At 41.9% G+C, this 26,024-nt stretch overlaps 1 protein-coding gene across 3 annotated transcripts in view; it reads left to right on the top strand.

The window, feature by feature from the left end:
* The window catches only part of LOC311257220 (LIM and calponin homology domains-containing protein 1-like), a 102,719-nt gene that overhangs the window by 50,837 nt on the left and 25,858 nt on the right, over positions 1-26,024 (top strand). For all 3 annotated transcript variants that reach the window (XM_084352739.1, XM_084352738.1, XM_084352737.1), the window contains exons 4-8: positions 4,037-4,143; positions 12,649-12,679; positions 16,644-16,754; positions 18,382-18,580; positions 25,424-25,682. In XM_084352739.1, coding sequence (XP_084208865.1) covers positions 4,037-4,143; positions 12,649-12,679; positions 16,644-16,754; positions 18,382-18,580; positions 25,424-25,682 — 707 coding nt within the window. The remainder of the gene's footprint in view (positions 1-4,036; positions 4,144-12,648; positions 12,680-16,643; positions 16,755-18,381; positions 18,581-25,423; positions 25,683-26,024) is intronic.

Raw genomic sequence — 26,024 nt, 5'->3', positions numbered from 1 at the left:
AGGTTCAGGGCAACACAAGTATGTGTAACTTTTCAGTGGCACGTATGTTCATAAAAACAATACTTGAAACGGTTTCCAGTATTGGACATTTTCAATTTTTAATATTCTTTGTTTTTCATATTTAATTGGTTTTTCTGATTTATTTGACAGGTGGAAGTTTTCAAAGCCTCTGAAATAAGATAAAAATTTAACTTCAGTCATTCTGAAGACAATTTTGCTTCGTAACAGAAAAGCTAACATCTTGATCTAAAGAGGAAAAATTAATAAATAAATTAATTAATAAATGACACAACATCAGTGTGTGCTATACTGGGTTTTAAAGGCTAATACTATCAGTGTTTTTGACTCATTACAAATGTTGTAAAAACACAGAAATAAACAGCATTTCATGATATTGTTTATCCGTGACGGGCACATGATTAGGATGATTTTACTCACTGATTAACCTAAACACAGATACTGACTGCCGCTAGCTAACATCAGCTGATGTGCTGGTGTAACACTGCTGTGGTATGCATAGAAAAGCATATTAACAGCTATATCTTGTCTTTTATGATATGATATCGGTATGTATTTGTGAATCTATGTATGGTCTAGTCGTGGTGGACAGATATTGATTACAATGAGGGTTGTGTTTAATGGAACAAACGTCTTTGCTCACACATCGTACACATGTAGGTACAGTACACACACAACATACTAGTCAGCATCATATGCACAAGCAGTAATATTGGATCTTGTGATATGTAGCTCAGTTTTTCTTTTGCTAATTCCAAATAATCCTGAACTTTTAACTCTGAGCATGCATTTAGTTTTGGTTGTAAAAACCATTTGGACAATCCTTGGTGACCGTGTCCCACTGTTGGTATTTCTACACCGGAGAGAACTTTTGCCCAAATTTATTATGACTGGATTTTTTTTTTAAAGCGAGTGTACAGAAGCTTTGTGTGTGAGTCGACCTCCTCCCTCCCCGTCCTTCTACAAACACATTCAGCTGTCAGTCATTTCTTTGTGGTAGACGCCCAGCTTCCTGTGGCAGTGACCTGCAAATCACCACAAAGTTATGCTCACCTCTTAAGTCACACACACACACACACACACACACACACACACTCGTGCACACACTCCAAACACCCACTAAATGATCCGGTTTAACATTATGTAAGTTGCTGCTGAATGAGCTTCTCTGTTGGCTTGTTGTTTGCTTCAGTGTTTGTTATTCCAGAACATGTGAAACTCCAGCGAATGGAAAATAAGGAAACGTGAAGTTAAAGTTGAAGTTTGTAGTCAACATCACCACATCTCTAACTTTCCCCGGCTCCAACATATCAAGCGCTCCCTTTTTGATGTATACTCCTACAGACATGGTTTTCTATGGGTGGTTCTTTATCACACAGGTCCTAAGAGCCGGTCTATGACAGACTGTTACAGCACATATACAGTAGTTAATAATGTAGTTGGTAGGACTGAAGGGTTTCATAAGGAGCATTGTCTTTTATTGACGATGTATATGTTTGTGTTCTTACTGTCCAGTTCTGACTGCAACCTTTTTTGGAAACACTGACTCAGTCTTTCTTTATTTCTTTATTCTATTTATCTTATATCTGAACATGCGTACAATCAGAGAGGATAATGGACTGATATATCGATCCATTGACAGGAGACCAGAATTGGCCAGTTTTCAACATGACTGACCAGGACCGGCAACCGGCCAATCATAAATCTGATTCTGTGCCAGTTACATTCACACAAGCTGTGTACAAACTGTATGCTTGTAAGGAACGTTAACAGAGCTGTCCAATGCTTCTCTTGCTCTCTTTTGGAAAACTGCAGTTTTAGTAAGCATAGATTAAGTACACCTGCTTATACATGTCACCGAGCAACACGTGTCCATGTATTCACACAAGTGACACATGGAAATACTGTAAGTTGACATCAGGTGGTTCATGAGCAAAGTGAAGAAGTTATAACTCAGAGTTAAGCTTTATGATCACAGAGAGCCACGCTGATGTTCTTCTAGAGGTTTAACAAATAAAAAATGGTTCTAGTTGTTAAACTTTACAACAGAAAGTTGTCCCACCCAGTGGGGATCAGAGTCACATCTGGATCTGTTTACTTGGATTGTTGAAACAAAAAGCTTGGGAGTCCCTGTTTTAGGCCGGTCCCACCCGAATAGATCCATTATTGTTCCAAGTGATAACTCATTTCTAATATTCAGAAATGTTCTTAAATAAAGCCATAATTAAATTAAGTGGATCCAACTGGACTGAAAGTCCTTTATTTAGAAGTAAAATGTGACCTTGATCAGCAGCTGTGTGTGTGTGTGTGTGTGTGTGTGTGTGTGTGTGTGTGTGTGTGTGTGTGTGTGTGTGTGTGTGTGTGTGTGTGTGTGTGTGTGTGTGTGTGTGTGTGTGTGTGTGTGTGTGTGTGTGTGTGAGAGAGAGACCCAGTTAATCTGCTGTAGATGTGTCGTGTGTCCTCCTGAGGCTAACACTGTCAAAAAGAAGAGATTGCTGTGACCTCTCTCGAAGAGGTGTGTGTGTGTGTGTGTGTGTGTGTGTGTGTGTGTGTGTGTGTGTGTGTGTGTGTGTGTGTGTGTGTGTGCGTGCGTGCGCGCGCGCGCGCGCGCGTGTGCGTGCGTGCGGGTGGGGTTGCCTCACCAGGAGTGCAGAGATGGCGCTGTCCCTAAAACACAGGAAGCTGCAGGGTGGGTTGGGGGGGGGGGTGTTTTGCTACAAATGTGGAAGGATCGTGAGAACAAGTGTTTCCAAGTGTGTGTGTGTGTGTGTGTGTGTGTGTGTGTTTGTAGCCATGCATGTGTCCTTACACCAGCTTGTGTGTACATATAAATAAGTGTGAGTCTTTGTGTGTCTGAGCACTGGAAGGGATGCAGATTGTGTACATATTTAAAGTGAATATTAGCACATTGTGTTTGTGTTGTGGTGTGTGAGAGAGAGAGAGAGAGAGCTTGGGACAATCGAGTGGAGAGGAAATGGTGACACCCAGAGAGAGAGAGGGAAGGGCTTTGGTTGTGGCCCTCTGACGGATAGAGAGACATAGAAACAAAAGAGAGAGAGCGAGAACCTGGGAACAGGAGAGGAGAGCTCGGCTCAGGTTGCCTTCAACAAAGAGTTTGTCTGAGAGCAGAGGGGAAAGAGGGAGGACAAGATGGAGAGAGAGTGAAAGGTAGAGAAGAAGAGAAGGAAGGAATGTTTGAAGGAAAGCAGGTGAAGAAGAGATAATAAAGGAAGCAGGAGACACTCGGAGGAAGGACGAGGTGAAGAGTAACCTGAGAGAGGAGACGTACGAGAACCGGCCACAAAACCTGGTGGTGTCACGTTTCTGTCGTGCAGGTATCCTGATTTTCATGTTGTGTGTGTGTGTGTGTGTGTGTGTGTGTTTGTGTGTGTGTGTTTGCATGTTTGTATCCAGGCAAAACAGAAGAACTAATCCTCATTCCTCTTCAGATGATCACTACTCCTACACATCTCTGCCCAGCATGTGTTTGTGTTTGTTTCCCTGACCGTGAAGGAGCTGGTCACAGGTGTGCTGGTGTTGGTGTGTGTCAGAGACTGAATGTGCAGTAGATGGAGAGGATCTTGAGCTTATCGTCGTGAGTGTGTGTTCTTGAATTATACACCTGAAGAATGAGCGTATTTCTGAGTTTTTGAGGGTTCAGACTTTGTTTAAAGTTCAAGGTTAGACTTGAGTTTATGATGTGAAGTCATTATGTGAATGAGAATAGATGGACCAGAAGTACAGAGCATTGAAGTCTGTTTACATGTGTGTGTGTCCATGTTTGAATAAAGTGTGTCATGCTTACTGACGAAGACTTGTTTTTCCTCGCTGTAGCGTAAAAGTGCCAGTCATGTGTTCTCTACAATAAACGTGTGTGTCACGGTTGTGTTTGAGCTAAGACCTTGATGAATAACGGACCTGACCACGCTTTGCCTTCGCTCTCTGCCAACAGCACATGCATCCTAATGAACCTGTGTGTGTGTGTGTGTGTGTGTGTGTGTGTGTGTGTTTGGTGCAGGACAACCTCAGTGTGTTTCTGCGTGGCTGTGAGGAGTTGGGACTGAAAGGCTCTCAGCTGTTTGACCCTGGAGACCTGCAGGACACGTCGACACGCCCCACCGCCAAGTAAGTCTCAAAGCTTCAGTGTTACCTTCCTGCTCAATGGGTGTGTGTGTGTGTGTGTTTGCATGTGTACGTGCATGTGTACGTGCATGCATGTGTGCGTGCATGCTATGGCGGTAGAATCGCGTCATATTGCGTGCGCACGTATCAACTGAACGTGTCACACGCGCGTGCTTTGACGCCTGTGCAGCGAGCAGCGCCTGACGTGTAATGTAGTTTCCTCATTGACTTATAATGGTCCCCGTTCACACGCACGTTCATGCGCACGTTCACGCGTGATGACTGCTGCACGCCGGTAATCACACGACGCGCAGTGACTACGCGTGACATTCATGCGTTTTTTTGCAAACGCACGCATTAACGCTCGCATGAAGATAATTGAACTTTTTTACCACGCGCTCACATGTAGGCGGAAATGACGTGCGCAAACTACGTCACGTGTAACAAGAAGCTGCGTGCGTACAATCCCGGCCGATGAGTCTAATTGTATATATATTATTAGTTGTAGCCTAACTGGGAAAACACGGCAGAAACTTAGTGACCTTGATGCTGTTTGTTGTTTGTTAGTTGTGCACGTTCCCGTGACGGGCATGCGGCTCTTAGCAGGCAGGCTCTTCTCGGCATAACAAGTCTGAAGCCTCATTTTGTATTTACTTCAATATCAGCCATTTTTAAAGAAAATATCTGAGTGAATAAATTATGGTAAAGCTCACAAGTTTATTTGTATAGTACATTTCAACAACAAGGCAATTCAAAGTGCATTACATAAAATATACAGCAAGTTAAAGCAAAAGGCATCATAAAAAAGACATTAAGAATAATTAATTCTTCTTCTTTTGAAATTCTGGCAGCAGTGTCTGGCTCGCTGCTGCCTCCCCTGGTCGACTACACTTCAATAAAAGGAAAAGGCCAACTACGTGAGGCGTTCATGTACGCGGACTGGTGCGCGATGCAGATCAACTTCAGGTTGCGTAGCATCAGAAACTGCGACCGCACGTGTGTGTGAACTAGGGCTGAACGATATATCGTTATCGTATCTATATCTAGATATGAACATTCAAGATATTAATATCTAAAAAGCAACAATATAAACGATATAGATTCCCCCCCCCCCCCCCGCATGTACAGCTCTGGCAGTCACAACAAACATCATTTTTACGATTGCCCTTGAATGCACCGCTAAGGCCAGCCAACCACAAACCTTATTTCATGCTTGCTGTGGATCGACAGCTGAAGCCAACCAATGACAAACATACGAGGGCGGGAGTGAGGGAGACGGAGACTGAGACGCACACACACACTACATAATACATCCATGCACTACAAACACAGCGGGGAAATTACAACCAAAGAAAGGAAAGTGACATGAGTGCGGAAGATGACGCGGCCGGTGCTGGTGCAGAATCTGATTTAGTGCCAAAACATAAATCATCCTCCATTATTTGGAGGTATTTTGGATTTAAAAAGGATGATGTAAACCAGAGCGAGGTGTTGCGCAGGTCGTGCTTGGCGAAAATTGCGACGAAGCAAGGTAGCACAACAAACATGCACCTCCTGAAACAACCCCATCGCGTGCTGCACGAAGAGTGTATTGCAATGAGAGAAACACCGGGGACTTCTCAGTCTCCCAGAAGAAGCCCAGGCAAAGTTTGATGCTGATGCGTTCAGTGGCGTTACACTGTATGAGCCCTAGTGTGAACGCGTAACATCATTTGTCAAACAGTGACAGACAGACGTGCGCACGCTGCTTCATACGCACGCAGCTTCTTGTTACGCGTGAAATACAATCTGCATGTAACAACGCACGCACGCACAACAAAGTAATGCATGCACACACACATTGCTGCGCGTCTCTTGTTGTTTTGACATCGATTTAACGTCATGTGCGTGTGTGCGTGCGTGTGTGTGTTTGCGTACATGTTTGTATTTCTTACAGTTTTGTTTTTTTTCATAGAGCACAATATTTATATATTTTCAGTCAGTGGGATCTGAACTCTTTGGTCAGAAAGTTATTGTTCTTTTAACAGAGACCATATGTAGCTTAGAAATGACTTTATTATTTTGAGGCATATAAACATCAAACAACAATATTACACATAAATACCACAGTTTGCTGTATTGTTCACATCTCTTCACAAACTTAACACCTACTACAAGTTATAAGTTACAATAATATGTTACACACATCACATCCACATCATGTCAACAAGGACTTGGATTAGCTTGTGGATAAATATGAAGATATGAAGATATCAAATCAATAAACTAACCGATCTTGATCCTCTTACCCATGTACATACATACAGCCTGCTCCTTCAGTTGTCAGTTCCTCATGTTAGTCAGATGACGAAGATGAAGCTGGTAAAAAAAATGAAAAAGCTTTCAGTGCACCAGCCTCTCTGCTGACAGCACCACATACACAGCCAGCAGACTGATTGTCTGAGTTAATACCTGTTGGTGAATTGAAGTCATCTTCAGTTTAGCACTTGTTTGGGTGGATGGTTGAGAAATGGACGATCCTTGAGGTTTAGATGGAGTCATCTCTACAGACATTCGTGCTGTACTGTTTGTGAAACTGGCTTTTTTCTTCTGTCTGTATCGTCTCTACAGTCATCACAGTGTTTCATGCTGCCTTCGCTTCCACTTCTCTCCTCAAACACCAGATGTTCAGTAGATGATCTGAAGTAGACTTTCATGTAGTTGGATAAAGATGTAATGTCTTTGTTTCTTACTGCACAAAAAAGAAAGAGGGAGCTGTTCTTTCAAAGCAAAATGATGTGAAGCTTTCAAAGTTTGTGGTGGCAGTAAATGATCGAATCTTTCTCAACAGAGGAACACGAATGAAAGACTGAGGTGCAGGTGATAAGAAGCAGCAAGGTTTATATTTAAAAAACAGCCTAGGTTGTTGGAAAATGGCTTCTTACCCTGATGTAGTGTGGTGGATACAATACATGAAAGTTGATTTCACAGTAATATATATGAGCAAAGAGCCATAAAGACCTCATTCATGTTTATGATAACCGGTTTACTATCAGTGCTGGAGCTGACAGACGTATCTCAAGGTCCACTGACAGAGGAAGCTTTGGAGATTTAGATCATATCACATGATCTTCATCAGTAGATGATATTTTCTCAGCAGTCATGTAATGGTGATCATATTAGTGCCCAGCCAATATATCCATCAGCCAGTGTTATGGACGGATATCGGCCTTCACACAGATATATCAGCATCTGTCTATAGGCTGCAGAAAAAGACGCTTGGGATGATTTATAATTATTAAATTCCCTGTGAAGTTACTGTTTCATTGACAAAGTTTGTTTTTAACCTGTACATTTTCCCTCCCTCTGTTACATCTTTGTCACAAGTGTTTAATAACTATATTTGAGGGATAATTGCAAAAATGTGTGTATGTCGGCCAATAAATCAATATCAGAATTTTTTACTGAGGCATCAGCCCCAAAACTCCGGCCGTGGTCGAGCTCTAGCTCAACTAAAGGACTTCTCTTCTAGAGTTAAGAGTTGAGTGACATTGGAGACAACAGTTGGCAGAACTGTTGCACCTCGAGGTCCATTTAATAACTGTTCTGGAGCTTTTTTGCATATTTTATACATTTTGATAATAGAAGAAAGGCTTGTATTTTACTGAGTGGATGGACGTGATGCTGATAATGAACACTTCAACTGTGTGTTAATAGATAGTCTGTCTGCACCACTGAGCTTCTCTGTGTGTCATTCTCTGTCAGTCACCCCGTCGGTCAGTCTGTGCATCAGACAATCGTCCAGTTCACTGCCAGCATAAATAAACTGACAGAGTCAATGGAAGTGTGGACACAACTGCTCTCTGTCCCAATACGACACAAGAGTTTACATCAGCCACTGAACCCTGACGCCTGCTCTGTTGCATGGTAACAAAGACAAGTGCATCTGTTCTTTTTATATACTGTATATATCTTGTGTGTGTGTGTGTGTGTGTGTGTGTATTTTTGTACATGATGTTTAAGTGGTCTTTGTTTCCGAGCAGGTGTGCAGGTGTACGGGTAGACCCCAGAGTTCAGCTCCAGGTTTATCTGGTGTCATTTGCAGTAACCCTAACCCTTCAACAATAACAAAATTGTTAGTTTTTTCTTTGCACAAATATTTTCCTGTCAAACTTCGCTTGACATCAACTGGTGCCAGTAAGAAACGGATGTGATGTTTAGGTTTGTAGAGTTATTTGTTGTTGGTGGGTGTCAGGAGAAAACTATATAAACCAGAATAACAATATGTGTGTTGACGCTGCAGCCTGTCACTCAAATTCAACCCACATCCAGCATCGCCTGCAGTCACACAACATTTCACTCCTCATCCTTCTCTATGAGGAACAGGGTGTAAGATTGTGAGTCTGTCCAGTGTCCAGCTTGATGGAGAACAACTGATTGTTCATCTACCTGTTTATATGAGGAGGAGCGGTGCCGCTCGGTTACAGTGAGTCCAAGGACACTGATCGAGGGTTATGTCAATAAAGTCTTTAATATAAAGCTCTGTAACTTCAAGGGTTGAGCAAGACTAAGAGATTATGTCGTTATCACGATATGAGACTATATGTTGTCTAAGCTTTTGGATATTGTTACATTATGAAATGACAGTATGTGTTGTCTCCTGCTTGTTTTAAAGGCTGCATTGCAGTAAAGTGATGTCATTTTCTTTACTCACTTACTCATTATATCCACATTACTGATGATTATTTATCAGTATCATTCATCATTACTTATGTATTTTAGGCGATTTCAAAATATAGAGATATATATATTGTGTATCATGAAATAGCCAAAAAGTATTGCAGTATTATTTTAAAGCTGTGTCGCTCAGCCCTTATAACTTGTAGCTATGATTTGTGACTTTGTAACTGCTGTTGTTAGGCAGCTGCTTAACTTATCTCTGCAGTTTGTGTTTCTTTCCTGTCCAACCTGCTTTTTGCTTCAGTAAATTATGCAGTGCAGAATCCTTTATGACTCTATCTGTTCATTTGCTCTGCCTCCGCTGCCTCTCCTGAGTTACAAGCTAACATTATAAGGCAGTGAGCAGACAGCAGTGCATTTTGGGAACGCTTGATTATACCGTAGATTGTAATAATAGTTAATTTCCCACAGTCAAACAGAAGTTCAAAGTACAAAGTGATAATGCAAGAAGAATAACAGAGGAACCAAATCAGAGCTTCACCTCAGCTGTCGTGGATCGTCTTCTTCAGTGGAAGATTTTCATGCTGGATGGTTATGAATATGCTCGCTCTAGAAATAGCATCGGGAATATTTGGGCAATCAAATTTGGCAAAAAGTGAGAAGGAAACAGTGGTGTCATTGTTTCAGTGGCCCTGTGCTGTTTCCAGCGGTTATGTAACTCTGTCGTACAGGATGCTGTTTCCTCGCAGCTTGTACCCGGGACAGGAAGCTGTTCGTCCTTCTCCCCCCTGAGTCTCTGGACAGGTGTTTACTCATCAGGAAACAGCTTTGGACATGCAGGCATGAAGACAGGCAGGTTCAGGTCCACTGTGAGCTCAGACCTGAAGTATGTGCTGTTCCTCCATGTGTTGATGGAAACAGATGGATTTCCAGGAGAGGTGACAGTTTGCCAGGCGGAGAGAGAAGCTGAGTTTCCTCTGAGCTGCCCAACAAGTTTCACACAAAGCTTTGAAATGCCACAAAAAGTCAGAAATGCAGGTGTAAATGTAAAAAAGAAAGATTTCATTCATTTCCTAATTTTTTCATGTTTAGTATTGAGTTGGGCTATTTTGGGGCCTGGCTGGGAGGTTTCTCTTTACATATTTATGTATATTAAAAAAAACATTTTAAAATCATTTCGAAGACTTGCACCAACAGATTAGAAGTCTTGTAATAACACATAGACTGGTTGCACCAAGCCTTCATCATTATTTATTCAGAAAATGCAATAAGATTGTCATGAAGTGCACATTGATCTAACGTGCTCATTGTGACATTTCCACTTAGTTTTTCTAAATGTATAGGCATTAAATTGTTTGTAGACACAGTAAAAAAGAAGAAAAAGAAATGGGAGAAAAACATAAATCATAAGTTCATCATTCATTTCTTTATAGAGTCCGACCAACCATTCTGAAAAGGTAATGGTGACTTAAATAGCGACATAATGAACTTCCATATATGTCATGTTACCATATACTCACGCTAAATATTATAGTAACAGTTTGTAAGAGGAGTAGATTAAAAAGACAACGAGAATAAAACCCCAGACTGTTTTATATAATGTACATCACTGATGTGGTTATAATATAATAGAAGATATCTGTATTTGTGTTCATCACTGAAACTGTTGGAATAAAACCATGGAAACTCTGATAGAGAGAGCGAGAGACAAAAGAAAAGGTAGAACTGCCTCTAAATATGATGTAATACCTCTGGGATCGGCTGTGTGTCCTTCAGCTTTGCTTCTTCGAGGTGAAAGTGGAGAAAAGGAACCTGCCTCTGTGTTTGTTCAGTCAGCTGACAGACAGCGAGGATGATGAGGATGATGAGGAGGGATGAAGGGGATCACACTTCATTCCCTGCAGCTACTTTCACCTGCTCTTCTTCTCCTCTTTCACTCGTCTCTTCGTCAGGTCACTGCTGTCATGGAAAACTCAGGCAGCTGCACTCTGGGTGTGACTTGTGTGATGAGTGAGGGCGGCTTTGTGACCTGAAGCTCTGGAAACGACTTATAAACAGTCTTAGACTCTGTATTGTGCTGGTGCTCTGTTCCTATTGGGCAAGACATTTCCGATTCAAGGTGATTCATTACATCTGACAAGCTGTTTCGTATCCAACATGATCTGTTGTTTGAGATGTCTTGACTTGGATCCCCATTAAATACAGTACAGTCTAAGAAGGGCCTGTTGCCCTCCTCTGAATATATAAATATATGAATATACACATAACGTTGCTTCGAGCCGACACAGAGGAGGTCTTCTGGGTAACCACAGGTCAACGCGCAGCACAGACCTGCCTGTCGGTGAGGTGATGTGAAGTTTGGAAACCGAAGTAAAAGGTCATTAAAGTGCAATCTGTGATTCGTCTGAGAAGTGGACTGCAGATGTTTTCAACAGGATCACGATCGGAAACCGTCAGATCGTCCATACATGGGAACCTGTATTCTGTGTGCAGCAATCCTTCACCCAGACGTGTTTTCCAGAGATAATTGGTGTTCTCTATGAGCGCTCTGTTGTCTGTCCATGTGATTGTGATTCATAATGAGAGGAAATGAGAGAAACATACTTAAACCATCATGTTTTCCTGCTGCAGCTCTGCAGCCAGCCACCTCACAACTAGTGAAGAGAAACCACATCCCTCCCACCCTGGCTTCTCTCCACCGGCTCTTTTCTAAACCAGTAGAGGGTTATTTCATCTCCTGTAGGGCTGGTTTTGGGGATAACACTTGGTTATACTGCAGAGCATTAATCTAATGAGCCTGAGAATAGATTTAGAGCTTTTTTGGGTCCAGTCCAGGCTGGAGCCTGAGGATGACCAGGCGTCTGTGTTCGGGTGCCTTGACTCAGCACAGCATTAAAGGCAAAAGGACCAACTGAAGTCTTTCTGCCAAAAAGCACTTTGTAAGATTCCAACTTTTCTTTTTTGTGTGACTGTATTTGTGTGAAACTGTTTTCCAAAGTGGAGCAGAGACATATCACTTCACTTTATTTTGAAAAGTGTGTCTGTTCAGGGATTTTTGACTTTTCCTCGGGCTGAAAAGATCCTTTGTGGTTAACTTTCAAAGTTCAGGAGAATAAAGATAAATCCAGGTCGTATCTCTTTGTGTGTGTGTGTGTGTGTGTGTGTGTGTGTGTGTGTGTGTGTGTGTGTGTGTGTGTGTGTGTGTCTGTATCTTAGTCTACTTCCCTGGAGCTGCTGTGTTTCTCTCTCTCAGCCTAGAATTATATAAGTGTGCATTGGGGTCAGTTTTACAACTGGTTCGTTCCACTTCCCATTTATAGCTTCAAGCGGTGATCCACAAGATCCGCATCGTTTCATTTTGGCAACATCTGTGGCGCTAAGTGGCCACTGCTGTGGACTTTCTGCACTGCACCTCCCAGAGACCACTTGGCAGTCACACCATGTGACGCCCACTGTGACATCTAACTCCTGATGATGAATGGCAGATCTAGAAAGACGCTCTGGCTCTTTGGTCCAGAGGAACTAACACAGATATTCAGTCGCGGAGCTGATATTTCTTATAGCTGAAGTCAGGCTGCAGCCATCGAACACAACTGTTGGAAACATTGAATATCACCAAACAACAAACTGGATCTACAGATTCAATGCTTTTAGATGCTTTTAGTTCTCCCTGCGTGGGCTGCCGCTCCTGCAGATCCCTCTATATATTGAGTAAGTTTGTGTTTTTGCTGCATGGATATGTGGGAGTTTGATGGTTTGAAAGGTGTCTGCTGCTTTTTGTATGTGAAATATTTGATTAAATTACAGCAGAAGGCTCACCCTGTCTCCCTCTCTCTCTCATCCTCCCAGGGGAAGCGACTGCAGCCGAAAACTCAAGAATGTAAGTGAAACGTCTGGATTACTGTGGGATCATTTGTTTGTGTGCTAAATGTATGTTTGGATGGAAACTGTTATTATGGTGCAGTGTTTCTGTTTGTGCTGTGGTTGTCACTCTCTTTTCTTTCAGCTCTTCTGTCTGTCAGTCTGCTTTATGTAGAATACTTTACTGTGTGAGGTTATCCTAGCTTTACATTTACTGGCTCCTCTGTTTAATCTGTCCTCTGTAGTCTTCTCCACCAAATCTTTTCATTTCATCTACTCTTCCTGCATTTGGTTCAAATCTACATGTTGGCTCCACATATTCAGTTGATAGTGTGTCCTTCACTTAGATACTTTCAGGTAGAAAACCTCTGCATCACACACAAGCTCCATACTATTTAATAACACTTTCACCAACGTTAAGTTGGAGGTCCAATCACAGCACGTTGAGTTAATCTGAAATGTCGTTCTTATGTAGATATCCAGAACTGTAGCAAAGCAACAGTACAGAGGACATGAAGCAAGCGCAGATAGGTTGGACCATGTTGAACTAAATATCTTTTTTTAATATACAGTGTATATATATATATATATATATATATATATATATATATATATATATATATATATATATGTATATATACATACATACATATATGTATGTGAGGACAAAGCCTCTGTACATGCTGTGCCGCTCTACCATCTAGATATCTTTCAACGCTACGGTTACAGCTTAAAATGACCACAGAAAACCACAAGTTTGCCAATTTCACAAATCTCAGCAATGCAAATCAGCCGCCAGCTTTCTAAGCAGAAGGGAGTGTTGTCCGTTCTACTTCTGTATTATCTTCTGTCCCTGTCTGTTCTGTGTGTTTACTCTACTTACTCAATCTCTTTTTATACTGTCGGTTACACACAGACTCAACCTACAGTACAGTTTGTAGTTTTATTCAATTCGTTTGTGCTTTAATTATTTTCATTTTTTCTTCCTACTCTGCCTATTGTAGTTGACAGGGTAATTTTTTGTCCTGTCACTTTTTACAGCGTGTCTTTTTGTTCATATCTACCTCAACCCCTCTTCTGTTTTTCTAATAATGCTGCTTTAAGAAATGGAGCACACATTGCTAGCCCTGCCCACTCTGCAGTCAGAGCCCTCTCTCTCTGTGATGCTGCCGTACGCTGTGCAAGTTAATGTGTCGAGCTGCAGAGCTGGCCTGGGCTGCTAGCTCATTTAGCTGACTACACACAGGGACTCTCAGCCACATTAGCCAGCGTTTGCAGTAACAGCAATCGGCCCACAAAGTCCCAGCAGCCAGCGCTTTAGCCAGGACCTGCTTCTCCGATATGCTATATGCAGCATTATGGATCTGCCCTGCAGACTGAGGACTGAGGACTAGGATTTGATAGCAGCTGTCTCCTCTTCTGTTGAGAGGTGAAGGAGCGCACTGGGAAGAATTTGCTGATGCGGTGATAAAGGTGTTTAGCAAACAGACTGGATGTTGAAGTGAGAAGAGGGCACTGCGTGGATAGGTGCAACATCGCTGTAGTCACGAGATGATTGTTAGCAGGTGCAGGTGTGAACAGAAAGGCCTGATTGTGATGAGTAGTTCAGGGAATCTGCATCTTTATGTACCACTACAGGTCTGCTGAGTGTGGCGTGTGATTTAATGTGTGAATGAATGGCCTTTTGTGTGTGTGCTTACTCCTGACTTTGTGTATACATCACTTTAGTATGTGTGCACATGAAACAAAGAGATTACGTTTTTCGGTGGAACCTCTTCAGCAGGTCTTTCCACATCTTTGACATCACAGCTGCTGAAACTGAAGTGCCCTGTTGTTTATATTCCTGTCAAAACTGGCAGGTTTTATTTGAACTACTGCAGCTCTGTGCTCCTGTCCAAGTTTCATTTGTTGTCCGGGTGTTTGTTGTAGGTTTAGGGTTGCGTGTCTGAATCGTGCGGGCGCAGCTGTGTCATGTTTCCCATTGTGTTGTGCAGTTTGGATCAATACGAATGTGTTTAAAGCAAACTAATAAGCAAGTGAAACACATTTGGTGCTGCTGACCCACTTCTAATGGGAGCTGGCACGGATGTTGTCACTACACTGATGACACAAATGCAATACAATCTGCTGGTCAATGAAGCATCACCACAGCCAGTGCAGGATGCTTCAGCCCGGCAGCTGTACATTAGTGGCTTTCTGTGCAGTAACAAAATAAATCAACAGATGAAATCCAGCTCCAGTATCACCAGTTGTGGTTTGATCTGGTGTCCACTTTTTTGCAGTCCTTGACCAAAACGTTAAATCCCTCCCTGCTGTAATGTCGCAGCTTAGAAAGGCCAGTTATACTTTGGCATAAGATATGAAGATTTCCCTCCATGGATCAGCTCAGTATCACACAGGAAAGACTTTGTTCTTCTTCTCATCAGCACGCCAGTTTGTCTTTGCTCTTCCTCCGAGTGTGTTTGAACGGCTGACGCTGTTCACACTGACAGTATGACTGAAATAAACACATTAAGCCACGCTGAGCTTTCTTATCAAAGCAATCCCTGTGGAGTGCCGGTTGACATGGACACAGTAAATATAGCTGGGAACACTTAGCCCACAGTGCTAAAGGTGCAGCGCTGTGTGATCTCCCTGTGGCCGCAGCAGATCTCTATATTCTGCATTTTAGGCTTTAGCTGACTCCAAAGGGAGTTACACTGAACGCAGTAATCTTCAGTCTCACAGTCACATTCAGCATTACTTCAGGACATTTGGTTAGCAGGAGTCAGAAGTATGTCCTCCTTCAGCTCCTGATTCTACAAGGTTACTGTGTTGGAAGGAGATGAGATTGATTTGGTAATTTATGCACTCACAGCTTAGCTAGCTAACAGGGAAATATAAATCACCTTGGCCCCGGAGGGATGCTGTGTTTTAGCAGGAGAAGTGCCTGTGAATGGCTTCAGGGTCAGAACAAGGGCTCAGTCTTGTTGTGCAGGACATGTTAGCTAACATGTAACTTCTTTGGAAGCAGCTTGTGCTGCTTTGTACAGAGAAAAGTGAAAGGAACAGAGCGGAGATTGTTTTCAAGCGCTTGCTTCATGCACTTTTACCTTCCTCACTACAACCACGAGCTGACAAAATCTGACCTATAACCCTTATTCCAAAAAACTGGGACGCTGTGTAAAACATGATGACACAGACTGTGATAGTCTGCTTATCTTTCTTGATGAAAATGCAATTGAAAACAGTACAAAGACAATATATCTAATGTTTTAATAGACGTGTTGTATTTATATGCTTGTTTGAAACGTTTTGCTGCCATCAAATTCAAAATAAGTTGTGACAGAGGCAACAAAACACAGGTTCACTGGTCACAGCTGACAGCATCGTGATTAGGTTTGAACCATCCTCGAAAGGCACTTTTCACACTTTGTGAAACACATGACTGTATAAAGGATGTCACCACACGGGCTCAGGAACACTTTGCAAAGCTGTTATCACTTCTGTTTTTAGCGTCCAGGCTGTTTTTGGAGTTGGGGTTGTGTGATGAAGACAGGTCTTGGCCTGCATTGCTACGTGTTCATACTGTACATCTACTACATGCATTGCACAGTTGTCCTGTAAAAGAAAACATTCAGTTACTGTAATGTTGTGCAATTCTACTCAATTTGTGGCGACGGCTGGTTTGGAAGAGTCAACTCCAGCAAAAACAAATTGGCTCAATGTACCGTGAATGACTTGTTTTGTCGTGACAGTCTAATGGACAGTATTATATTACATCTGAAGCCTTAACTGGATGGTCACTTTGTCTTTTATTGGTTATTATGTTTCATGAATCTGAACAATACATAACACACACACACATACACACACATGTTGTACTTCTGCTGCTGCTGTAACGTCTCTACAGTCGTGTTCAATGCTTTGCTTTGACTAAAGTCTTCACACAGCATCATCTCATTCAGTCATGATGTCTGACTGTATGTTTGTCTCTCCTTTAGGTTCTAATCACCATCTACTGGTTGGGTCGTGCTGCCAACGGCTGTACCTCCTACAACGGGCCCACGCTGGACCTGAAAGAGTTTGAGGGCCTGCTGTCACAGATGCGAAAGGTTTGCTAAGTCATTCATATTTTGTAATGTCCAGGGCTAAAAATATCATGAAGGTCTTAACTTAAAGTACAGTTGTGTTATTCATCTCCTAGCAACCACAGCTGGTGAAATACATTATAAGAGGTAGCAAGAGGCTGTCACTTTCCTTTAAACCACTTGTTTTCAGATGCACTGAATACATGCGTTTGATGAATGTACAGAAATGATCTCAGGCAGGTGAACTCGCCCACACCAGGTCCAGGGATGACCTCTTGTGTCAGTCCACCCCTGAACTGACCCAAAGGGACAGACAGACGTTAGCACACATACTCAGACACACGCAGTCTATGACAACCACTCATAACCATGATGTCACCCCCCAGCGATTTATTCCACTCTGTGACGTCCCTTTGCTCTTCTATAAAACTCAGCAGGATAACTTCCCCAGATGTTCACACGTCGCAGCTGAACAAAACAAAGCCACGTTTCTATGAAACAAAGATGAGATTAATGATGAAATGAGATTTGAGTATGCAGGACATGCACTTTCCAGGTCACTTGTAAAAAAATGGAATGAGATCTGGATATTAAAAAATGATGATTAAAATGTAAGAAGCAGGTGGATGTGTGGCCCAGCTGCAGTTTTATCTGCTCTCCTATTGTAAGTAGCTCAGGATGATATCAGTTAAGATGGTGGATATCAATCTCTTTAATGTCAAGGACCCTTAAACTGATAAAAAATAGACCATAGATGTTCCTTTGATAAGATATTTCTCAAATCTCAAGAGAATCACTGAGTTAATTATGATCTCACCTCGTCTGTTGGCGTCCAGCTGTCAGATAGTTTTGGTTTTATTTGCTCAGGTTTTGAGACATCCCTCTCTTAGATTTTCTCAAACCTGGTCAAATAAAATCAAAACTATCTGCTTTGTTTTTGTGTAATTTGAGTGAAAACCCCCTTTAAGCTCTAAATACAATGTGAAGGTTTTAGATATCAGCAACAAGAACAGGATGGTTAAAGTTGAGATAAAATTCTGGCAGTGGTAAAATAAAAACTGACCGAAGATTAAAATGTAGTCGTTTGATTTTAAAGCAAATATTTAGACCTATCAGTGCCACACCTTAAAGCTCACTGTCATTGGTTAAACAAAATGTGAAGCAGAAATGTATGGCAGCAAAGCCTAGATGAAAACGTCATGTATGTTGTCAGAGGACTGGGAGTTGCGTAACAGACGGTCAAGAGGTCAGGAAAAGGACGTGTTTTAGCAGACAGGAAAGGCCTTTCCCCACCTTCCATTAGCTCCATGTTTTAACTGCAGACACACAAAGGGAGGGTTCACTGAGGTGAAGAGAGACTGATGGAGTGAGTCTCGCAGAAGAAAAGGTGAGAAAATGCAGAGAGGAAGGACGACAAAAAGCAAGAGGGCTCGAGAACGTTGATATAGGAGCTACAGTAAGATGTAGAGGACGAGATGTTCAGAGACTGTTTGACGAGGTGAAAATAACGTTCTCTTAGCTTTTCAAAAGAATATCAGGACACACAACATGAGTGTTATCAGTGTATCTGCATGAAATGTTATGTGTTTTTCTTTTCCCACAATAATTTGTGCATTTGATATAACCGGTGCATGTGTTCATGAATGTTCAGGAGGCGGAGGAGGCAGAGAGCCCGAAACGCAGCATCCGGGACAGCGGCTACATCGACTGCTGGGACTCTGAGCGCAGCGACTCTCTCTCCCCGCCACGCCACGGCCGCGAGGACTCGTTCGACAGTCTGGACTCCTTCGGCTCACGCTCACGACAGACCCCGTCGCCGGACGTCCTGGTCGCCCGCGGCAGCAGCGATGGTAGGAGATGGTGTAGTCGTCACACACATTGCTCTCCTCATGTTTACATACACAACCTCCAGATCGTGAGTCATGTGGTTAGAATGACGACCCTTAAAAGTAAAGCTTGCAGGTTAAATCTGTTCAGTAGCCGTTGTTTCATTATAGCTACAGCTTCGCGTCTTGATGACAGGAAGTAATTCAGTACTGGCTGTGTTGTGTGGTCAGTTGTGGTGTACAGATATACTGTATAGATAAATGAGCTGCATTGTTGTAATGCTGCTGTAGTAGAGCCTGTTCTCCTCCCTGTGTTTCAGCAGGACATCACCTGCTAGTTAGGCTTTTTGAATGATCTCAGGTCGATGCCTGTTTTGAAGTCAAGCCATTGTTTCATTTTAGCTGCAGTGAACACTGTCTTGTGAAAAGGAAGGAATTAAGTACAGGTGCTGCTGTTTTTGTTCTGGTCTAATTTAACATGTAGACACAGTGTACACACCCTGTAAGTGGTGTAGTTTGAGCTTGTGGTGCAGCTGTAGAGAAGCCTGGTGTTCTTAATGCCATTCTAAACTTCTCTTTATCTATTTATTTAACTCTTGAGATATTGAGGCTACAGGTCAGCTGTGTGTCTGCAGCGGTTCACTCTGATGTCAATCTGCAACGTCAAAACACACACAAGCTGAGCTACGATAACAAATGCTGTCACATCTGTTTCACATCTGTAATAATAACACAGGCTCCACCAACATGACCAGTGTCAGTCGTGTCAGCTGATGTACAACGCGAGACATTTGATTTATTTGTCCACATGGAAGAACTTAAAAATTCTGATGTAGCTGATAAAATGTCATGAAGGCTGTGAGGATAACGGTTTGATTTGATCTAGAAAAAAAATGCACTTTAACTTTAATGTGCTGATTACACATCAGTTCTTCACCCCGAAGAGGAATCACATCTGGAATACTGCGAGACACTGAACAGCCGGGTCACTAGTCGCTCCAGGAAACATCAGACAGAAGTTTAAAACTATAAATGTTACGAGACTGATATTAAAACATGTTTGACTTTCCACCACACCTCCTCTTTTTCCTCCTTTAATTCAACTGAATATAAAAAACACAAACACATTAAAAAGTCAATATTTCTATTTCGAAATATTTATTTCATAACTTTTCCCTTTTTTTGACAAATAACAACATGATTAATACATGAATTCTCCTCCTCGTCCTTCTATCTCATCATTTTCCACTAAAATGTTGCATTTTGTGCCGATTCTGTTTTATATTTACAGTAATTTGATCTATTTCTGCATCTGTGTGGGTTCATCTGTTTCTGCACAGAATCCGCCTCAGTCACTGTGCGTGTCCAGTCTCGCAGCATCACAGTGTTCATGACACCTTTCAGGGAGGATTTCCAGCTCTGAGATTGACGTCCACACAAAAGTATCTCTGTGCTGAGTGTTTGAGCCGGTTGTCCTGGGCTGCAGTTTAATAACTCTCTAGAAGTGATGAATGAGATGAGTGACAGCACTGAAGACAGAAAGAGATGAAGCAACCTCTCACAGTGAGACAAAGAAGAGACAGAGGTGTGGTTGTTTCACTGCTGGCTTTCAGTGCTTTCTGATCAGGCAGTGTGATCGGTTTCAGATCAAAGGACACAATTCAATATAACGACACAGCTTCATCTTAAAATAATGAAGCTTTAGTTAATAGCTGGTGACTAAGTCATCGGTACAAAGTGAGTGCCTGATTTAAAATGGTGGTGGAAGTTTTTCTCCTGTGTAGCACAGATGTAACGTTCTATACAAGGAAATTAATGCAGTCTATTTTGATTGTCAGTTGTCATGGAAACTGGCTTGTGCTCCGTGCAGCTGATAAGTTCTGTTTTTCTCTCAGCCTGCTACTTTCAATAAAAGTTGTATGAGGTGCAGTTTGGTATTTCTACACCTGCTTCTCTAGATTTTCCAGTGTGTTGTAGGTGGCTGCGCCTCCTTTATACAATCAATCAATCAATCAATAAACTCGACTGATCTTAACACACAAACAGTTACGCTGGTCAACAAAACAGTAAGAAACCACAGATGCCAAAACTAAGCATGAAGAGCTGACTTCATGTACTTATATTATTGCTTTGTTTATTAGTCTATAATAAGTTTTGCTTAGATGATGCATCCAACATGGAAACATAACAATCCTACAAAATGTGAAGTTTTTCAACACAAGCAGCTGTGAATTAGTTTTATACTTTGTGCTGAAGTAAAAAAATGAGTCAAAAATAGAGTTTGGCTGCATATACACACTTTATAATGCCAAGCCGACCGTATGTCACTGAAAGCTGTTGATTGCAACACTTTATTTGAATTTTGGTGCTTTTAAATTTTAATGACAGCCTATAAAAGGTTACAGCTGTCGTCACAAAGTTTAATGTTCATTTCATCTCTGAACTTCGTGTGGGAAAAGCACAGGCCAAGCATCCTGTGACTGTGTTTTTGTTTTGAGGGAAGTGCAAAGGAAACTGCCGTCTCCAAAACTTAAGCTGCTGTCATCAGCAGTCAGACCGACTAAAACCCTCGCTGGATGTTCATGCTTCTCAGAAATAAGGGGGAGAAATCCACACTGAATATCTGCTCTGTGTGTAGCTCTGTGTGTAGCTCTGTCTGTAGCTCTGTGTGTAACTCTGTCTGTAGCTCTGTGTGTAGCTCTGTGTGTAGCTCTGTCTGTAGCTCTGTGTGTAACTCTGTGTGTAGCTCTGTGTGTATCTCTGTCTGTAGCTCTGTCTGTAGCTCTGTCTGTAGCTCTGTCTGTAGCTCTGTGTGTAGCTCTGTGTGTAGCTCTGTCTGTAGCTCTGTGTGTAACTCTGTCTGTAGCTCTGTGTGTAGCTCTGTGTGTAACTCTGTGTGTAGCTCTGTGTGTAGCTCTGTGTGTAGCTCTGTCTGTAGCTCTGTCTGTAGCTCTGTCTGTAGCTCTGTCTGTAGCTCTGTCTGTAGCTCTGTCTGTAGCTCTACTATAACAGCCAGAAGCAATCTGTCCACCGACACGTTTGTCCCACAGCTGATGAGTCACATCATCAGGGTGTTTGTGTTGACTGTGTGTGCGCTCACCTCTGATTCAAGACAACATGCACACATTCTGGAAAACATCACACAAGATTGTTAAAAGAAATGCTTAATGATATTAGTTTTTTAATGATTATTTGTTGCTGTCAGAGGCACTGTGGGGGATATAAAGGTTCGTGTGTCGAGGCAAAGATCTACACATGCGGTCCAAAGATTTATGTGTAATAATATTTGTAGGCTGGTTCTTTTGTTGAAGGCATCGTACTATCAGTGTTCAGATCAGACCCACGAGGCACAAACCAGAGGAGCCAGAACAGGATAACAATGCAGATTTCACCCAATCACAGGCAGCTTTGAGAACAAGAGCATCCATTTATGTTCGTGCACACCAACTGGACTCAGTCAGGTTTTCCTGCCCTGACCTTTAGATAAAACCCTTTCACTATTCAGCTCAGTAAACTGACTTCACCCTGACAGTAATTAGAGGACAGGGAGATGAGTTTAATTCAATCTCTGAAAAGGATTTCATATTGCTGATGCTTTTGTTCGGGCCAAGTTTGGTCGATGGATACAGTGTTGATAAATGAGACACTTTGTGCTTCTGGTGCTTGCCCGCCTCTTTTGCTATTTCTACAGCCATTAGTCAAAGAATAAACTGAGTGATGTCATTGAGATGGTTTTCAATCTGGTTTTCATGTAGAGTTGTTAAAACACCAGTTATCCAATCTGTTTTCGTACCGCTGCTCTCACATCACATGCCTTCATGCCCCACTCTAAACTGTTGGTTGTATATAACTCGATAAGATGGATTAGATCTAACATTTAAATTGTTTTCCTTGAAGTTCAAAGCAAATCCAGTCTTGACTTGCTCTGTCTGTAGAGACTTCTATCCGTCTATCTATTTTGTCTAACGGCTGCAGTTTTTATTTGTAGTCGAGTTAATGTGCACGTCTCTCCGTGGTCTCAAGTGGTGGACGTGTAGCGTTGTTACAGAATGCTTCTGTTTGTTTGTCTGCGTAAGACATCAGCTTCCAGAGCACACGTTACAACAGTCAAAGCATCACTTTAGCTGTTTGAGAATTGACATTAATGAGCTACAGCTGCTGTAATCTGATTGATCGATCGTGATGGTCTGAGCTGCTAAAAGTGAGAATTGTGCTTCCTTCATGTCATCAACATTGTTTTTACTCGTGATAAGAGTGAGTAGAGATAAAAGTTTTGATAAGAGATATGTTAGCATCAGAGCTAACAAAGTCTGGGTACTAGTGTGGGACAATCGGAGCCCGACCCTTCTGTTGACTCAGGGCTCGATCAGACAGAATGCAACTTGTGCAGTGATTTGCGTCTTTTTGCAGCTTGTTTCTTTAGGCAGGAAGCATTTTGTTGCCTGGTTGCCTCGTTTTTATATGTCCAGAGCATATTTACACGAGCTAACGTTGAGAAAACTTCAAATGAGCGTGAAACTGTCACTGTCACATCCCACAGTAATTATAATATGATATAATATATTATATAAAATAATATAATATGAACGGACAATTATCCCGGTGAAGCTCCTGGACTAGCTGGTGGTACTCCCTGTGATTTGTTTTCTTTCTGAAGGTCTCATGTACCCAGACGGGTCTGCAGAACCTGTGGATCAGTATGAGGAACAGCGTCTTTGTCTCGTTTGCTTCAGCAAAACAGGAAATGCACCTCACATTTTGCAGGTTGCAAAATGCCCTCCGTCTGATTGGGTTATCAGTCTGGACACTTTGCCATGTGGTCAGAATCAGTGTTAAACATGTGACTTTCATTCTGCTTAGAAAAATCTGTTTTATATAACTGGACAATTCTGAATACTGTCCCAGAAAGTGTCACCATTTATTTATTTTAAAGCTATTAGAAATGTTGAGGGCATCACTATCACTCATCATTTGTGTTTTTCAGTCACTGTGACACAGGCTGGACTGACTTTTACTGCACATTGATGATTTTTGATGTAAATTAGTTTGTGTGGAGCTCTGGGACAGTGTGGCACTGACCCGTGATAAACGTTCCCTCAAGCTTCAGTGTTACCATGTGTGCAAAGAGAGCTGATCACCCCGTAAAAACATGTGCAGTTCCTTAAGGATGGATAGACTTGGATGGTAGAGTCACTTATGTTTCCAATTGATTTGGGTTAAGAGTCATAATTGAACCATTCGATGTTGGACGTGCAGATACCTCAAGGCCTCCCTTGGACCTTGATCTGTCAATCTGTTGGACCACATTTAAAAGAAGAAGTCTATTAATAGAAACAGAAGTTTTCACAAGGTCAAAATATGACTCGGCGCCGTGGCTGCACCCACATGTATCTGTTCACAACGAAGGGAAGATTTAACGGTTTTGATCTGGTTGAAATTGTGGTTTTATTCTTGGAAAATATATACATGCAGTCATAAATTCATAAGTCAGAGAGTATAGAGAAGGCATTCAAAGGGAGGGGAATTCCAGTAGCACATGTGCTGAACATCTTGGAGAGGAATTTTGAGAGACCTTGGGCAGAGCAAGGCTGCAGGTATCCATTACCTGCTGTTTACAAAAAGTAGCTTCATGAAGGTGGAAATGACTGTTAATGCAAATGATACATCACTGGAATTGTAAACATGTGAACTCTTCAATCAGCTTCATCCTCATTTCTCTCTTCTGTATGTTCTCTGAGGATCGTACATAAACAACCTGCAGAGGAATTTAAGCAGCGAGTAGGGAAAGTCCTTGAGCGATGCACTTCTGCAAATCCAGGTGTTGCCACTGACATTAAAGAGCTAACAGTGTGTTTAACACGTGATGCAGACTGACACAGCGGCATCCTAAGTGAATTCTTCCGAACCGTAGGCTAGAATTCAGTCATCAGGAGCTGCACAATACAAATTTATGGATGATTTATGTGTCTTTCTTTGTTTCATAAAAACATGCCTTCAACCTGCTCGGGTTGATTTATGTTCAGCTGCTGGATACACTGCATGTAAAAACACTGTAACAGCACTTTAATGTTTGCAGGCCTGTTTAATTTAACACCTTGAGGAGAAATTCTCTTGATTTTAAGGGATATTTTTATTCAGAGATAAGAAATGGGCTGTAATGACTCGACTGGTTTTCTGCTCAACTTCTTTTTGGATCTATTCTCTCTGACATTGTGTGAGTGCTTCTCGCTCTCTGGGACACTTGAAGAGGAATAATTATCATTTATAGAACATATGATTCAGACGGTTAGTAGACAGATGGCTTTGTCAAAGCATGTAGAAACTAAGTATGCTTTCAAATGGAATTAGTTTCCCCTTCTCTTGAGTTTTATCTTTAGATTATGGAAAGAAGCTGTACGTACAATGACACTATCTTTTGCGTCACAGTAATAATAGGATTTGTTTTTGTCTAAACAGACACTTTGCATGATAATTCCTTCCTTTTCTTAAACGCATCTGCAAACCAGAATTTATGAAAAACAAAATTGCAACAATTAGTCAATTCATCGTTAACTGTTAAACTATTTGATGCAGTGAAATATGTCGGAATTCTCTGAGTTCAGTTTCTCAAATGTGAATATTTTCTGTTTTCCTGAGTCGTCTGTGACAGTAAACTATAAAATATCTTTAAGTTGTGGCTTTTTCTGACATTTTAATGACCAAACAACAAATTGATTAAAGACAATGATGGACAGATTAATCAGTAATGAAAATAATCCCTAGCTGCAGCCCTTGCGAACAGATTCCCTGCACAATGATCTCTGTGATGGACATATCACCTTCATGCCACTTCATAAACTCCTCCATTGCCTCGTCTCCTCTCCACAGGCCGCGGCAGTGACTCAGAGTCTGATGGTCCACCCCACAGGAAGATGCCAGACGTCCGTAAGGACGACATGTCGGCACGGCGGACGTCGGTCAGCGAGCCTCGGACCGCCATGCCCTTCAACCAGTACCTGCCCAACAAGAGCAACCAGAGTGGATACGTGCCCACGCCACTCCGCAAGAAGAAGAGCGATAAAGAGGAGGGAGGACGCAAGAGTTGGAGCACTGCCACTTCTCCTATAGGGGGAGACAGACCATTCAGGTGAGTCTCAAAGTAATGAGAAGAAATGAAAGACGGTCACACAGAGGAAGTTTCTTTTATATGAGATAGTTTAGATATTTGAATGCCAATGAAAACTGATAAAGTGTGTTTAAATCTGAGAATTAGGGTTCAAAGTCAAAGTCTACTAAAACTTCAGTGATTGAATGAAATGATGGTCTGTGCAACTGAACTGAGTATAATAACTTCATGACCTGAAAGTTTTGTATTTACTCATTAATATTACATTAAATACTTCACCATTGATGTCGTGGTCCCTGTTACCAGAACTTAGACTAAACAATCTGATGTTCTCCGACATGAGTTTGGTGTAAATCCTGATAT

The sequence above is a fragment of the Pagrus pagrus genome (genome assembly GCF_965226575.1).
Source record: "Pagrus pagrus genome assembly, chromosome: 5".
In the NCBI taxonomy this organism is placed as follows: domain Eukaryota; kingdom Metazoa; phylum Chordata; class Actinopteri; order Spariformes; family Sparidae; genus Pagrus; species Pagrus pagrus.
The sequence above is the reverse complement of the archived record's forward strand: the minus strand, read 5'-3'. Positions and strand labels throughout refer to the sequence as shown.